The sequence below is a fragment of the Hipposideros armiger genome, unplaced genomic scaffold (assembly GCF_001890085.2).
Source record: "Hipposideros armiger isolate ML-2016 unplaced genomic scaffold, ASM189008v1 scaffold_1810, whole genome shotgun sequence".
Lineage (NCBI taxonomy): Eukaryota > Metazoa > Chordata > Mammalia > Chiroptera > Hipposideridae > Hipposideros > Hipposideros armiger.
The window spans coordinates 82,719-99,962 of NW_017733160.1; the positions used below are offsets into that span (position 1 = coordinate 82,719).

The 17,244-nt window shown below is 40.8% G+C and overlaps 1 protein-coding gene across 1 annotated transcript in view; it reads left to right on the plus strand.

The window, feature by feature from the left end:
• LOC109378222 (uncharacterized protein KIAA1257-like) overlaps window positions 1–13,869 on the plus strand; it is a gene marked incomplete at its 3' end in the record, with an annotated part of 50,627 nt that extends 36,758 nt beyond the window's left edge. Inside the window, exon 10 of the mRNA XM_019634681.1 lies at window positions 12,965–13,869. Within this exon, the coding sequence (XP_019490226.1) occupies window positions 12,965–13,869 (905 nt within the window). The remainder of the gene's footprint in view (window positions 1–12,964) is intronic.
• Window positions 13,870–17,244: the final 3,375 nt, after the last annotated feature.

Here is a 17,244-nt window from a genome sequence, read left to right on the forward strand (position 1 = left end):
TGTGGTAAGGTATGGGGAAAAGGAAGTATTCTATAATCCTCAGTCTTTTATTTTCTTTTTTTCTATGTAAAGGGGTGTGTGTGTGTGTGTGTTTTCGTGAGAAGACTTATTTTAAAAAATGGGTCAATAGTACCCTTTGCAACAATATGGATGGAACTAGAGAACATTATGCTAAGTGAAATAAGTCAGTCAGAGAAAGACAAATATCATATGATCTCACTTATACGTGGATTCTAAGGAGCTGAATGGATGGGAGAAGTGGATGGAGATAGTCTCAGAGACACAGAGGAAGAACTGAGGGTTGCTAGTAGGGAGGGGGTGGGGATGAAGGAGAAGGGGAAGGGATGAGACAATACAATTGGGTAATTGTAATTTGGCCGCAGGGATAGAAAAAGACAGTTCGAGGAATACAATCAATAATGTTGTAAGCATCTCTTAGGGGGCCAGATGGACCCATGTCCTTTTGGAGAGTCCACTTCATAGTTGATGTAGAGGCCTGACAACCGCATTGTATTCCTGAAACTGATGTTGAATAATACTGTATGTCAACGATAATTATATATACATATATAACCTCGGGACATGGAGTAGAGTGCGGGAACGGATTCAATGGAATTGTAATAGATAAGCATGATATCGGGTGGGAGGGCAATACATGGGGGGAGGGGAGTTGTTACTTTCTGAGGGTGAAAAGGGTAACATTGCATTGTTCTGTACACCTGAAACTAACAATAAAAAAATTTAAAAAAAAAATGGGTCTTAAGACTTCATAGTCGGTGTAGAGGCCTGACCACCGCACTGTATTTCTGAAGCTGATGTTGAATAATATTGTATGTCAACTATAATTATATATACATATAGTCTCGAGACATAGAGTAGAGAGTGGGAGTGGAATCAATGGAATTGTAATAGATAAGCATGATATCGGGTGGGAGGGCAATACATGGGGGGAGGGGAGTTGTTACTTTCTGAGGGTGAAAAGGGTAACATTGCATTGTTCTGTACACCTGAAACTAACAATAAAAAATTTTTAAAAAAATAAAAAATAAAAAATGGGTCTAAGGAACTAGACGTGGTATTAAAATAGTTCTATTAGAAGTTATGCAACTTAAGGTACTCTAGTCATTCAAGAAATTGATGAGCCCTTTGGCAAATGCAACTCCTTTAACTCTCAACAATCGAGCAACATTATAGGAAAAAAGAGAGTCCACAGAGAACAACAGCATTTTATATCATAGAATTAGAGTGCTTTAGAAATTTTCAAAGCATTGTTTGCAACCCTCTAATTCCAAAGATCATAAAAACCCAAAAAATTAAGGGACTTGACTCACAAACCAACTGAAATTCTAAAAATTAAGAGTGAAGAGCTTGATGTGGAAAATTTTAAGAGGCTTTAAAAGAGTTAAAATTTTAAGTCAGACATTTTCATCTTATTTGGAATATCACTAGGATCATCTTGCCAATAATTCTAATTTAGAGGTTGTCATTCATTTTAATCCATGACTTAAAAAAAAAGCATATATTTGTGAAACATTCTAAAGTTTTAAGCAGATGACAACTGAGATGGAAAATGTATTTGAAAATTAGGACATAATTTCTAGTAATGTTAGTTGGTTTTATCTTTTTATCTAGAACCTACCTTTTAGTGAATTAGATCTTTTCACATGCTAACCAGATGCTGCTCAAGCTGTTCTTTTACCAAAACACAAGGCTGAAATTGAGGCTGTTTTGAAGGACATAGTCCTTAATTTAAAATGGGAATACCATTATCTCAAACACCTTTTTATAAAAATAAAATTTTCTGAAACTTGAATTATTTGCCTTTTGTCACTGTGCAGACATTTGGTGGTAGAATAACTTGGTAACAAGTAAAATTTGTAATCAGTGAACCTTTTCATTAAAGTCATCTGATATTTCTGAGAACCATAAAACAGCTATTGAAACCTGAAGTTTCATAGAAGGAAATCTTTATTATAATAAAGAAACCAGCAGCATTGTTTTTTTTGGTTTTTTTTGTTTTGTTTTTAAAGATTTTTATTGGGGAATTGGGGGGATGGGAACAGTGCTGGGGAATTGGGGGAAGGGGAACAGACAAGTTGCTGTCGTTTCGTTCTTCAGTCTAGTTGTGGAGGATGTTGCTTCACTGGCCCAAGTTGGCACCATCATTGCGCTCTTCCTGGGCGAGGCAGATCAGTCGCTGGCTTCTGGACGGCCGCTCACTGCGGCTGCTGGCCGCTCACGCTGGCTGCTGGCTACATACGGTAGCCCATGGCAACCCACTGCAGCAGGGGCTGCAGCCTACGCCATCGGCTGGCGACTCAGGGCAGCCCAGCTCCAGATTGAGCTGTTGTTCAGCATCTTAGCTGTAGAGGGCGGTGTCACTGACCCTCATACGTGGGATCCGAACTGGGGCCCTCTGGCATCCCAAGCCAGCTCTTAACCAACGCGCCACTCGGCCAGCCCAGCAGCATTGTTTATAAGCATCATTTCCATGGCAAAAGATTAGTTCACTCAATAAGAATTTTGTAACATGGTGCCAGCATGGGTGTAATAAACTTTATGGAATGGGTCATAAGATTAGACTAATTAAAGATAATCTAATTTAGATAATTTTATCTTCTCGAAAAGAAATGTGATGTCATCCTCTGGGAAGAGACAAAGTTTAGTCTCTGGGAATATGCAAAAAAAAAAATAAGAAAATAAGAAGAAAACAACCTCACAAGAGTTGTGCAATAATAAGAATTAGGGTTGATCCAAAGACAGTCAGTCTTAGATCTACCTATTGCCTCTCAAAAGATCCACCACATAGACTGTTCAGTCTTTTCTCTTTTTAATTATTAAGTTTATTGGGGTGACATTGGTAAGTAAAATTATATAGGATTCAAGTTATGGGGCCTATATCCCTGGGATGTGGCCTTCTTGAGTGTATCACAGCATTTTCCCTGATTCAGATGAGCTGTTGTTATTGTTTTGCAGGCATTAAAAATAGACTTACACATAGATTTACCAGTCTCTTTTTCACCATTGATAAAGTAAAAATAAATGTAAGTTGAGAAAGCAAAATCTGTCCTGCCATTTACTAAGCTGGGAAAACAGACATGGCTACAAAGCTAATAGGAAGCAACATTTACTCAAGGACCTGCTGTCACTGTGTGATGAAAGTCCTTTCTTTGAGTAAATATTTTCTTACACATTGAGGTATTTTGTTCTTTAAAATCATAGCCAAATGGGAAATTTGCTCTTTGAAATTATGTTAGTAAGAATGACACATTCCACTCTTACCTCAAGAATGTGAGTCAGAAGAACTTTGATTTCCAGTTGAGGCACAGAACTTCAGATAAGGGGTTTCTGTACACAGTATCCCATGTCTATCTTAACCTTTTGCTTTCCAAGGAAACAGGAGCCTGGGTAAATTTTTCAGTCCAGACTTGAACTGGACTGATTAGTTTTAGATCTATTAAAACACTGGTTAAGTTTCACCTAAACTTTCTTCAAAATCCTATAATAACTCTCTTTTCCTTTGTTGAGATGCCCCTTAGTCCCTCTGTTTTGTTGTATTCCTAATTACTGAGTCAATAAACCTGACTTTGCTGGACCTCAGACTTGTCCTCTGTGGTTTTAGGCTGATTGGGCTAGGATTCCATAGATCCTTTTTTCCCCCAGGTCTTGCTTCTGAGAAAAATTTTCTTTCTGAACTATAATAACATCCTTTAGAAATATATTTAATGAGTGTCCATTGGTGGTAAACCTCTTAATTTCTGTTCATCTGAAAATATCTTTATTTCACTCTTATTCTTGAAAGATATGTCAAAAAGTTATTTTCTCTTGGAATTTGAAAGTTATTATTCCAGTTTCTTCAGGCCACCTTCTTATTTTTGGTGTTCTGATATTTCACCATGATATGTATAGGTGTGTGTTTCTTCTGTTAATTATTCTTGTGACTTGTGCTTCTTCAGCCTAAGAATTTGTCTTTGGTGTGTTCTTAAATTATCTGTCCTAACCTTTCTTATTTTTACCTCTCTGTATTCTATTTCTAATTGTCTTCTGAAACACCAGTTAATGTTAGATCTAATCACATTTTCCTCCATTTTTTCTATACCATTCTATTATATTTCCTCTATCTTTGTCTTTTTGTGTAAACATGGGTAATCCATTCAGCTATACATTCTAGTTCACTAATTCTATCTTCATTATTATCCTTTTTAAAATGTATTTTTCAATTGCAGTTGACATACAATATTATATTAGTTTCAAGTGTACAACATAGTGATTAGACATTTATTTACCTTACAAAGTAATCACCCCAATAAGTCTAATACCCATATGATACCATATATAGTTATAATAATATTATTGACTATTTTCACAGTGCTGTACTTTACATCAATGTGATTATTTTCATAACTGACAATTTGTACTTCTTTCTTTTTTTAGTGTTGGTTCCTTTTTTAAAATTAATTATTTTTTTATTAGTTTCAGGTGTACAAAGCAATGTAATAGTTAGACATTTAAACCCCTCATGAAGCGATAACCCACCCCCCAGCTGCTACCCCTCCAACATCATATATAGCTGTTACAATACCATTGACTATCTTCCCTATGATGTACTTCACTTCCCGTGACTATATATACCTACATATTTAGTTACAGTTGACATTCAATATTATTCTACTTCAGCTCTTCAGGTATATAGAACATTGGTCAAGCATCTACACAATCTATGGCATGATCTCCCTGATAAGTCCAGTGCCAATGTGGCATCTTACATGATCTTTACAAAATTGTTGATTATATTCCCCATTCTGTATTAACTATCAATTTGTATTTCTTAATGCCTTCACCTTTTTCACCCTGCCCCCAACCCCATTCCCTCTATCACCCTGATAGATCTAGTACCTATCTGGCATCATACCTAGTTATTACAATATTATTGACTATATTTCTTATACTATACCCTACTTCCCCATGACCACTGTATAATAACCAATTTGTACTTCTTAATCCCTTCCCCTTTCACCCATCCTTAACTCCCCCTCCCATCTTAAAGAAGTCCCTCTAAGATTCCATGTGATACTGGTTTGGTGGTGATAACTCCTTCAGCTTTTTCTTGTCTGGGAAGCTCCTTATCTATCCTTCAATTCTAATTGACAGCTTTGCTGAGTAGAGCAACCTTAGTTGTATGTCATTGCTTTTCATCACTTGGAATATTTTCCTACCACTCCCTTCTTGCCTGCAAAGTTTCTGTTGAGAAATCAGATGACAGTCTTATGGGGGCTCCCTTGTAAGTAACTAACTGCTTTTCTCTTGCTGCTTTTAAGATTCTCTTTTTGTATTTAACCTTTGGCATTTTAATTATGATATGTCTTGGTTTTGGCCTCTTTGGGTTGTTGTTTGGGATTCTCCGTGCTTGTATGCCCATTTTCTTCACCAGGTTAGGGGAGTTTTCTGTCATTATTTCTTCAAATAGGTTTTCAATTCCTTGCTCTCTCTCTTCTCATTCTGGTACCCCTATAATGTGAATGTTGGTACACTTGATATTGCCCCAGAGGCCCCTTAAACTCTCCTCAGTTTTTTGGATTCTTTTTTTTTTCTGTTCTGGTTGGGTGTTTTCTGCTACCTTATCTTCTACATCTCTGGTTGGATCCTCTGCTTCATCTAATCTATTGTTGATTCCCTATAATATATTCTTCATTTCCATTATTGTATCCTTTATTTCTGACTTGTTCTTTTTTATGTTTCTTATGTCTCTGTTGAAGTTCTCTCTGAGATCATTGAGCATTCTTATAACCAGTGTTAGTAACTCTGCATCTGATAGATTGCTTATCTCCATTTTGCTTAGTTCTTTTTCTGGAGCTTTGTTCTGTTTTTTTATTTGGGACATGTTTCTTTGTCTCCCCATTTTAGCTGCCTCTCTGTGTTTGTTTCTATGTATTAGGTAGGACTGCCATGTCTTCCAGTCTTAGTAGAGTGGCCTTATGTAGGAGGTATGCTGTGGGGTTCAGTGGAACAGTCTTCCTGGTCACCTGAGCCAGGTTCTTCAGGTGTGTCCCTTGTGTGGGTTTTGTTTGTGCTCCTCTTGTAGTTGAGCCTTTGTTGATAATTGCACATCAATGTGAGGGATGACCCTTGGGCTCACTGGTTGTGAGGACTGGCAGTGGAAGTGTTGTTGTGCAGGGGCCGACCCTACAGAGCAGGATCTGCCTCAGCAGGACTGTAGTGTCTGCCCAATCCACACCTTGGGTGTGTCATACTTGGAGGTAGTTTGGTAATGCTCCAGCTCATTTTGAAGCTGGCCACTGGGAGTGCCAGTCCCGGGACAACCTTGGAGGGGATCTGCTGTAGGTCTACTTCAGTCACAGCCCATGCTCTACCCAGGGCCACCCAGCGGGAACCAGAAAGAAATCCACAGATGTCTGCCACCCATGCTGTGCTTAGAAGCACCTTGAGAGGTCAACCCGCGAACCAAGACCAGCTGCCACTAGTACAGCACTTAGGGCTGCTCAGCCAGAGGTACAGGACACGCTTAAGCCAGATGCTGCTTGTCTGGGTTCCGTGAACCTTTGAGAGGCCCTAGGAAAGTCTGCAGCTTGAGCCATGGCATGCGGTCTGCACAAAAAAAGTGACTGGAAGCAGCCTAGGTGTACCCAAAAGTTGGGCAGGGCCAGGTCTCAAATTGCCACGGTGTGCCAAACAAGGTGGAGACTCAGATTTGGCAGCTGCCTGTGTTTTCATGCTGGGAAGGAGGAGGGCTCAACAAAGAAACAATGGCCTCCACCAGTTCCTCCCGTCCAGGAAAAAGCTGCCTCTCCAGCCCCCGACCTAAGCTAGACAACTCAGTTCCCCACCATATGTTCCTGCTGCTTTTCCAGTTGCTGTCCCAGTGCTGGAGCTCAGAGCCTGTGATTCTGTTGGTGGGTAAGTCTTCTCACAGTCCCTTTAAGAGGAGTGCCTGTGAGTGCAGCTGCTCTCAGTCTCACTCAGTCACAATCTCTGCTGATTTTCACAACCAGAAATTATGGGGACTTCTCTCCCCAGCACTGAAAACCTGGTCTGGAATTTCTCACTCTTTTAGGGGATGGGGAGGAAACCCCCACAGCTGAAATAGCCCTCCCAATATTTAATGGTCACATGTGGGTGTGGGACCAGTCTGTTCAGCGACTCCAACCTTCCTACTAATTTGGAGGTGGCTTCTTCTGCTCGTCCTTAGTTGAAAGGCTTCAGTTCAGCTTCATTTTAGGCTATTCTCAATAATGGTTGTTTTGTAGATTAGTTGTGATTGTGAGAGAAGGTAGTAAGCACAGCATTCACCTACTGTGCCATCTTGGTTGTCTCTACCCAATTTCTTTCCTTAATACCTTTCATTTTTTTTACCCTTCCCCCAACACCCTCCCATATGGCAACCATCAATTTACTCTCTGTATGTATTAGTTTTGTTTATTTATTTATTTTGTTTTTAGACTCTACATAAAAGTGAAATCATATGTCATTTTGTCTGTCTGACTTATTCTACTTAGCATATACATTTAGGGTAATTATTGATATATGAGGATTTCCTATAGCCATTTCACCTTTTGTTTCTGGTAACTCGGTGTCTCCATTGTTTCTTTGCCCTTGTGTTTCTGTCTGGTATATTAGTTTGGTAGTATTCTATGTATTGTTTTTTTTTCTATCTGTTTCCTCTTTCTTATGTGTCTCAGTTGTGGATTTTTTCATGTGTGGTTACCATTAAGTTTAAGTAAAAGAAAGTTTCATGTATACAGTAGTCCTTTTCTTCTACATGCATTTTATCTCCATTCCCCTTTGCAAATTCAAATCTTTACTCTCTCCCCTTTTATGTCTTGGTTGTCATAAATTATCCCTATCTATGCTGTGAGTTCATTTCCGAGTTGCAGTAGCAATTTTCTTCTTTTTTTCTTTTTTATATTTTTACAACCTTTAACTTTTATGTTATATTTAAGTGTATAGTAATACCCTCTAGGTCCACTCATGTTGTTGCAAGTGTTACGATTTCATACTTTTTTATGGCTGGAGTAATAATATTCCATTGTGTGTGTGTATAGATTGATAGATAGATAGATAGATACAAATATAGATATAGATAGATTTAGATAGATATAGAGATATAGATATAGATACAAATGTAGATAGATATAGATAGATGATATATAGATATATAGACATAGATATCACTTCTTTTCCTTTTTTCTTGTAAACCAATTTTATTTTGTAATTTTTTTAAATTAAAGTTTATTAGGGTGACAATTGTTAGTAAAGTTACATAGGTTTTAAGTGTACAATTTTGTACACTTAATATATCACCTATATTATCATGTTGTGTGTTCACCACCCAGACTCAATTCTTCCTTCACCATGTATTTTATCTCTTTTACCCTCATCTATCACCCCTTACTCCCTTACCCTCTGGTAACCACTAAACTACTATCTGTGTCTATGAGTTTTTGTTTCTTTATTTGAGAACCAGTGAAATCATATGGTTCTCCACTTTTTCTGTCTGACTTATTTTGCTTAGCATAATAATCTCAAGGGCCGGCCGAGTGGCGCGATGGTTAAGAACTGGCTTGGGACGCCAGAGGGCCCCGGTTCGGATCCCACATATGAGGGCCAGTGACGCTGCCCTCCACAGCTAAAATGCTGAACAGCTCAACCTGGAGCTGGGCTGCCCTGAGTCGCCGGTGACAGCGTAGGCTGCAGCCCCTGCTGCAGTGGGTTGCCATGGGCTACCGTGTGTAGCCAGCAGCCAGCGTGAGCGGCCAGCAGCTGCAGTGAGCAGCCGTCCAGAAGCCGGCGACTGATCTGCCCTGCCTGGGAAGAGCGCAATAATGGTGCCAACTTGGGCCAGTGAAGCAGCGTCCTCCACAACTAGACTGAAGAACAAAACGACAGCAACTTGTCTGTTCCCCTTCCCCCAATTCCCCAGCACGTTCCCATCCCCCCAATTCCCCAATTAAAATAATAATAATAATAATAATAATAATAATAATCTCAAGATCCATCCATGTTGTCACAAATAGCACTATTTCATCTTTTCTTATGGCAGAATAATATTCCATTGTGTATATATACCACATCTTCTTTATCTAATCATCTATCAAAGGACACTTTTGTTGTTTCCATGTCTTGGCCACCATAAATAAAGCTGCAAGAACATCAGAGCACATATGCCTTTATGGATAAATGTTTTCAGATATTTTGGGGTAGATACCCAGGAGAGAGATTGCTGGATCATATGGTAATTCTATTCCTAATTTTTTGAAGAACCTCTACACTGCCTTCTATAGTGGCTGCACCAATCTGCATTCCCACCAACAGTGTATAAGGGTTTCTTTTTCTCCACAGTTTTTCCAACACTTGTTATTACTTGTCTTGTTGATGATAACCATTCTAACTGGTTTGAGGTGATATCTCATTGTGGTTTTAATTTGCATTTCTCTGATGATTAGTCATCTTGAGCATGTTTTCATATGCCTATTGGCCATCTGTATGTCCTCTTTGGACAAATTTCTATTCAGGTCCTCTGCCCATTTTTAAATCTGATTGTTGGGGGGGGGTTGGTGTTAAGTTGTATGAGCTTCTTATATATTTTCGATATTAACCCCTCATTTGGATGTATCATTGGTGAATATGTTCTCCCATTCAGTAGACTGTAATTTGTTTTTTGTTTTGTTTTGTTTTGTTAAGATTTTATTGGGGAATTGGGGAAGGGGAACAGCGTTGGGGAATTGTAGACCAGCCAAGTTGTTGTTCTTCAATCTTCATTGTGGAGGGCACCAGTCACCATCTGGCTTCCCATCTGCAGCTCATGGCCTCTAAGCTCAAGGTGCTGTGTTCAGTCTTAGTTGCAGATGGGCGTAGCCACCATCCCAAAGTGGAGTCGAACCAGCAGACTTGTTGCCAAGAGCACACACCCTATCCATTGAGCCATCTGGGCGGCAGCTCAGCTGAAGGTGCCGAGTTCAATCTTGGTTGTGAGTAGGCATAGCCCACCATCGAACAGGCAATCTTGTTGTTACACCAACTGAGCCATCCTTCCACCTATTGGCAGCTCAGCGACAGCTGAGCTCAGGCACAGCATCACTGGGCCATGTGGGAATCGAACCGGTGGCCCTGTTGCTCAGAGCTCGAGCTCTTAAGCCAACTCTTAACCAACTGAGCCACTCGGCCAGCCCCTAAACTGACATTTGTTGATGATTTCCTTCACTGTGCAAAACCTTTTGAGTTTCGTGTAGTCCCATTTACTTAGTTTTTCTTTGTTTCCCTTGTGCAAAGAGACATATCCAAAAAATATATTGCTAGGAGTGATGTAAAAAAATTCACTTCCTGTCTTTTCTAGGAGTTTTGTAGTTTGGGGTCTTGCATTTAAGTCTTTACCTCATTTTATATTCTTGCCTCCTTTGTCATAGATTAATTGACCATATAGGTATGGGTTTACTTCTGGGATCTCTATTCTATTCCATTGATCTATGTATCTGTTTTTATGCCAGTACTATGCTGTTTCGGTTATTGTAGCCTTGTACAATAGTATAGTTTGATATCAGGTAGCATGACACCTCCAACTTTGTTTTTTGTTCTCAAGATTGCTTTGACTATTGTGTGTCTTTTGTGGTTCCATATGAATTTTAGGATTATTTGTTCTGGTTCTGTGAAAAATGCCATTGGTGTTTTGGTAGGGATTGCACTGAATCTGTAGATTGCTTTGGGTAGTCTGGGCATTTTAATAATATTAATTATTCCTACCATGAGCACAATATATCCTTCTACTTATTTGTATCTTTAGTTTCATTTTTTTCTAATCTGTTGTTTAACCTTTCTGTTGAGTTTTGTTTGTTTGTTTGTTTTTTGGTGTTTTTTTTCTGTTTTTTTTTAATAGCTGAGCCATCCTGCTATCTGTTGGCAGCTCAGCGGCTGCTCAGCTCGGGCTGGACTCGAACCGCTGTTGCTCAGAGCTCAAACTCTTGAGCGAGCTCTTAACCAACTGAGCCACTCAGCCGGCCCTGTTTTTTGTTTTTTTGAAGTGGGATGGAGATTAAGTTTTTAAAAATATTTTCTCATGGAAATATAACATTACTTATAACATTCCAGAACTCTGCTTTTACCCCTTGCAATCTCCAATCTCTCATTCATGCTGCCCCTTTCCAGTAAACTCTACTCTCACCTCTAGCACCTGGAAACCACTGATCATTTTCCACCCTTATAGTTTTCCCTTTTCTAGACTATCATATAAATGGAATCATACAGTAGTAACCTTTTATAGCATGTCTGCTAGAAACAAATTCTCTCCTAGTTTTCTTTCATATGAAAATGTCTTTATTCCACCTTTATTCCTGAAGTATATTTTCACTAGATTTAGAATTCTGGGTGGAAAGTTCTTTTCTTTTTCAGCGCTATAAAAATTTTGTTCTACTCTATTATAGCCTCCATAGTTTCTGATTAGAAATCCAGTTATTTGAGTTTTTGTTCTCCTAGGAGTAATACATCATTTTTCTTTGGCTGCTTTCAAGCAATAAGGATGTATCTGTGTATGTATTTCTTTGAGTTTATCCAGATGGGACTGACTGAGTTTCTTGAATCTGTAGCTTTATGCCTTATTGTATGCTTATCTGTAGCTTTATGTCAAAATTGAGAAATCTTCAGACATTATTTCCTCAAATATATTTTCTCCTCTCTTCCCGGGACTCTGATGATACAAATGTTATACTTTTTGATATTGTCCCATGGGTTCCTGAGGCTCTGTTTACTTTTCAACTTTCAATTTTTTTCTCTGTGTGTTTAGATTACATAGTTTCTATTGATCTAGCTTCAAGTTTACTATTTTTCTTCTGCCATCTCCCTGTTGGTTTTGGTTTTTTAAAGATTTTATTGGGGAATTGGGGAAGGGGAACAGCCAAGTTGTTGTCCTTCAACCTTAGTTGTGGAGGGCGCAGCTAGCTCAGCTCCAAGTCCAGTCACCATCCAGCCACCCTTTGGCAGCTCACGGCTGCTCAGCTCAAGGTGCCATGTTCAATCTTAGTTGCGGGTTGGAGAAGCTCACCATCCCATGCGTGAGTCCAACAAGCAACCTTGTTGTTAGGAGCACATGCTCTCACCAGATGAGCCATCCTGCCACCTGTTGGCAGCTCAGCAGCAGCTCAGCTCAGGTGCAGCTCACTGGCCCATGTGAAAATCGAACCGGTGACCCTGTTGCTCAGAGTTCATGCTCTTAACCACTCTGCCACTCTGCCACTGAGCCACTCTGCCAGCCCTGAAAGTGGATTATTTCAGAAAGGTTTCTTAATATTTTTTCCAGGTACCTGGGAGTGCTACTAACCCAGATATGTTTCAAAATAAATTTTCAGCATCAGTGTAAATTTGATGTTGAATTTGAATTTGGACCACAAACTTGTGTAACAGTTAACTTGAAACATGCAAGGTTCCCAGTTTTCTGCCTCAACACAGCTCTGCCTTCTTTTCCATTTCATTTTCCAAGCCCTCTTAAGCCTCAAACCTCTCTGACTCTTCTTCCCCTTGTCACAGTTTTCTGCTTGGATACTTAATATGCTAAAGGTGAGCTTGTGCCAACTGCCCCCCAAAATATATGTCTGGAAAATATGGTTTACTTGTGTCCACCTTTTCTTTGCCTAGTCTTGGGATAAGAGCTAGAAATATAGATGTGAAAAAGACACATGGCCTGTCATCATGGCACTCACTGTTTGGAAGGAAGAAATAGTGAATAATACTTACTGAGCCCTTTTCTTGTGCCAGCCATTATCTTGGTGCTTTCACATATGTCACCCAGTCCTGGGTGGGAATGACCTGGCAGAGCAGCCTCTCTCATCAGTATTTTGTGGATAAGGAAACCCATGCTGGAAGGGGTACCCATGGTATTTGGGCCCCCTCTATTGGGGACCTTCCTTTAGAGGGGAGACACTGCAGCTCAGTGACCTGATATCTCCTTGCTCTCTCATAGAGGCTGTGTACTCCCGTGTACTGCAGTTACCAGTTCCATAAGACTCCAGTTCACCAGACTGAGGGGAAGCCTCATGGAAGCCATGTCTCCTTCCAGGACATTCATGTCATCTTGCTTGGAGCAATTCACCCCAGTGACCTGAGGGAATACCTGGAGGGCCCTCCCATGGTAGTGGAAGTTCATGATCGGGACCGCAAGTCAGAGGAGTATTCCCAGAAGCCCATCCTGTTTGGGGAGGACCCTCTGGATTCATATCTCAACTTCCAGGCCCTCATCTCTCCCAAAAAGACAGAGAACAACCCCTTTGAATCCCAAAACAAGATGTGGGACCCTTATGGGGTCGCCCAGGTCAGTTTTGCTGACCTCCTGCTCGGCCACAAGAATTTGAACCTGGTTGTCCCCATCCACAGCTGTGAGCCCAAGTGCATACAACAAGGCCAGAACAGCAGGAGCAGGAAGGTTGTAGGGTTTCAGGTCTCTACAGATGGCCTTCATCATGGCCCAATGCCCATGGGTAACTACCTAGAGGCCAACTCCTTGCTCAAGTTGCGAGTGGACATTGCAGTGCCACTGCAAACCAGGGCAGAAACCCCTGATCCAGGCCTCACAAGGACCCAGTTTGGCCGCATCATTTTTGTATTTGACTCCAGGAAGATCTGCCTTCTATACAGTCTGCTTCAGGATATCACCACAATTAATGCCAAGGCCCTTGGTCTGGACTCCTACCCTAACAAGAACATCCAACAGATCCTGTCAGCCTTTAAGATGCGGGTGAAGATCCAGGAAAGGCAGGACCTGGATGTGCTCACCGGCTTCCATCTGCTGGATGGGAAGATCCACCTCCTTATTCTGGAAGGCTTGGCTGACCAAGGCTTGAAGCGGCTGTGGGAAAGCCACCAAAGCCGGTAGGTGGTTTATTTTGCATTTCGTGTAAAAGTGATGGCATCTGGATACTGAGTGGAGAGATCTTTAAAGCCAATCTGAGGTTCAGGTTTTTTTGTCTGTGAGAGGGGTATGTTGATTTATTTCCTCTTGGGATTTAGTATAAGGTGCTTTATAAGGCTCAGTAATTGGACATTATAACAGGAAGAATTGATTGCATTTAGTTGAAGGGAAGATTTTAGGGGTATATAGAAGAGAAGGTCATTCAGGACAATGAGTTCTGACTTCAGACCTCTGAGGAGCCCACCTGGTTAATAGTGAGCAGACTGTTCTGTATGGCCCTAAGGTGGACATCACAAGGAGATAGATTTCAACCTCCCCAACTAAGACATATCAATTATTTTTAATCTAGAGGGTCTGTCTGGGCTACAGAAAATTCCCCTTCCCTTGGGGCCTTCAGGAGCACTCAGTAGGGACATTGTTTGATTCTGGACTGAAGCAATGGCCCATCATGGCTCTTCCATTCTTTAGTTGTGGTGACATGATAGTTCTCTTTTCCTTCCATGATCTGAAAGTATCATAGTTTGGGTAAATAAGACCTCCATCATTTGAGTCTGCAGGCTTCCTAACTGTCCTCAGAGCTCAGATGCCACAGGACCCAGATGTTAACAGCAGGGAGCCTGGAATTTGAGTCTATCCACCCGTAAGGGAAGTGCAGCCCTGTGGGGGCCTGTCTTGACTTGATGGGCCAAAAGGCATTGGGAAGAAGCTGGCCTTATGGCTGGTTATCTGCCCAAGAGAACTGAAAAATATGTGTACCCAAAAACGTATACATGAATGTTCATAGCAGCATTATTTATAGTAGTAAAAAAAGTTGAAACAACCCAAATGTCCACCATCCGATGAACAAAATGTGATATATCCATACAATGCAATAATAATCTGCCATAAAAAAAGGAATTAAGTACTAATACACATATTTCAACATAGATGAACCTTGAAAACATTATACTAAGTAAAAGAAGCCAGACATAAAAGGCCACATACTCATATTATATGATTCCATTTATGTGAAATGTCTGGAATAGTCAAATCCATAGAGACAGAGATAGATCAGTGGTTGCCGACGTCCCAGGGGAGGCATGAGGGAGAAGTGAGGACTGCTAATGGGTACAGTTTCTTCTTGGGTGATGAAAATGTTCTAGAATTAGACAGTTTCTATGGTTGCACAATATGGTGAGTATACTAAAAGCCACTGAACTGTACACTTTAAAAGAGTGAAGTTTATGATGTATAGTAAAGAAATTGGCCTTGCAAACGGAAGTCTAGCCTTTGCCCTTGTCTTCCAAGAGGTAAACTGTGTTATACCATATAGGAGTGTCTTTGTTTAGGTTTGGGGCTTACCATACCAGATATGGTGATAGCAGCCTCACCTGATAGTCATAGGATGAAGGTTGGCTGTGCCAGAAAGACCAACAGTATGCTATAGGGTGGGAGCTTTGGATCATGCAGTATATATTCACCTGGAGACTGAAATTGTCACATGGGCCATCAAACAATTAATCAGTCATGCCTCTATAATGGAGCCCCAATAAAAACTCAGGATATGAAGCTTTGAGGGATCTACTCTGCATATTGTCACTCATCAATGTCATAATGGCAACACATCCTGACTCCATGAGGAGAAGCCAATGGAAGTTTTGTGTTCGAAATCATCCTGGACCCTACCTTATGTATCTTTCTTTGGCTGATTTTAACCTGTATCCTTTCCTTGTAATAAAATGTAAGTGTGAGCATTGTAACAGCTTCCTCTGAGTACTTCTAGCAAATTGATGAACCTGAGTGTGCTTTTAGGAACCCCCCAAACTTGCATTTGGCATCAGAAGTCTAGGCAGTTTGGGGGACTGTGTCTTTAAACTTTGCAGTTTGGCTAACTAAAGGAATGTGGTATGTGAATTACATCTCAATGAAAAGGTTTTTTCCAATGGCAGAAATAATATGAAGTATATTCACTGATTTCAGTTCAATTAAGCTAGAAAGAAAACACAAATCATTAACAAGAAAAAGTTCAAATCCTTGGGAAATCAACAAATACTTCCAAATAATCCATGGGTCAAAAGAGAAACTGTAATAGAAAGTAGACATTTTTAAACTCAACAGTACTAAAATAGCATAGATCTAAATTTGTGGGATGATGTTAAAACATTATTTAGAGGAAGCTTTATAGTCTTAAATGCTTACATTAGAAAAGAAGAAAGGCTGAAAATTACCGAGATGATTACTAAGATGTTGCAGACATTGAAATGAGTGTATTAAACTGTGTTGATCAGTTTAAAAATTTATAAGAGATTCAAAAAATAATGCCAAAAATATTCACAGATTAGTTTAATGAGGCTTCTCAATACAAAAATTAATGTATTTACTGAATTTCTAAATATCATTTACATACAAAAATAATTTTTAAAGAGGAAACATTTTTAAAGTACCATAAAATATGACATTCATAGAAATAAATTTGACAAAAAGGAGCAGACCTCTGTCATGAATATTATAAAACTTTTTGAAACATCACAGAAAACCTAAACAAAGGAAGAGAGATATCATGTATCCTGTCAGATACTTGTACATGAATTGGAACACTCATTATTGTAAAGGCATCAATTATCCCCAGATTGGATCTATAGATTCAATGTAATCCCAATTTAAAAATACCATATTTTTATGGACTAAAATGGCCGCAGTAAGGAAGTCACTGAATTAGCTCGCGCAAACCACGGCAGCGAAAACACAACTCTGCGGGACACGCTGAGCAGCAAAGGGACTCCCACGCAGACTACTTAGAGGTGGGCAGACCCGGCGGGTTCGGGAATTGGGTGGCGAGGCGAGTGGAGACACGGGCGGCGCCCGGTCTTCTGAGTCGCGGAGCTCCGCAGATTGGAAACTTCCCCTGCCTGTCCGCCAGCCCGGGCGCGCACTAGGGCAGAGTCATTGGGCCGCGCCAAGCGTTTATGAGGAGGACGCGTGGGAGGAGGCCGACTGCTCGCGCCCACGGAGGCGGAGACGGGGATTCTCAGTAGATCGGAGAGCGATCACTGCTCACCCCCTACCCTGCTGGCGCGCGCGCTAAGGCAGAATCCCCGGGCCGCGCGCATCGCTGATCGGAGGAGAAGGAGGGCGTGAAAACGGAGACAGCTTGCTCGCTCCCGGTGGCTGAGACGCCGGATCTCAGTGGATTGGAGTTCTCGCGGCTCTCTCCCCACCCCTCCAGCGTGGGCGTGCTAAGGCAGAGCCCTTGAGCTGCGGGCAACAGACCACGGGCATAGTCTGTGTGCTCCTGCGGCTGCGGGTATCCAGGACAAGGCAGACGGAGTTTTCGGCATCTGGACGCGCTCAGCCTT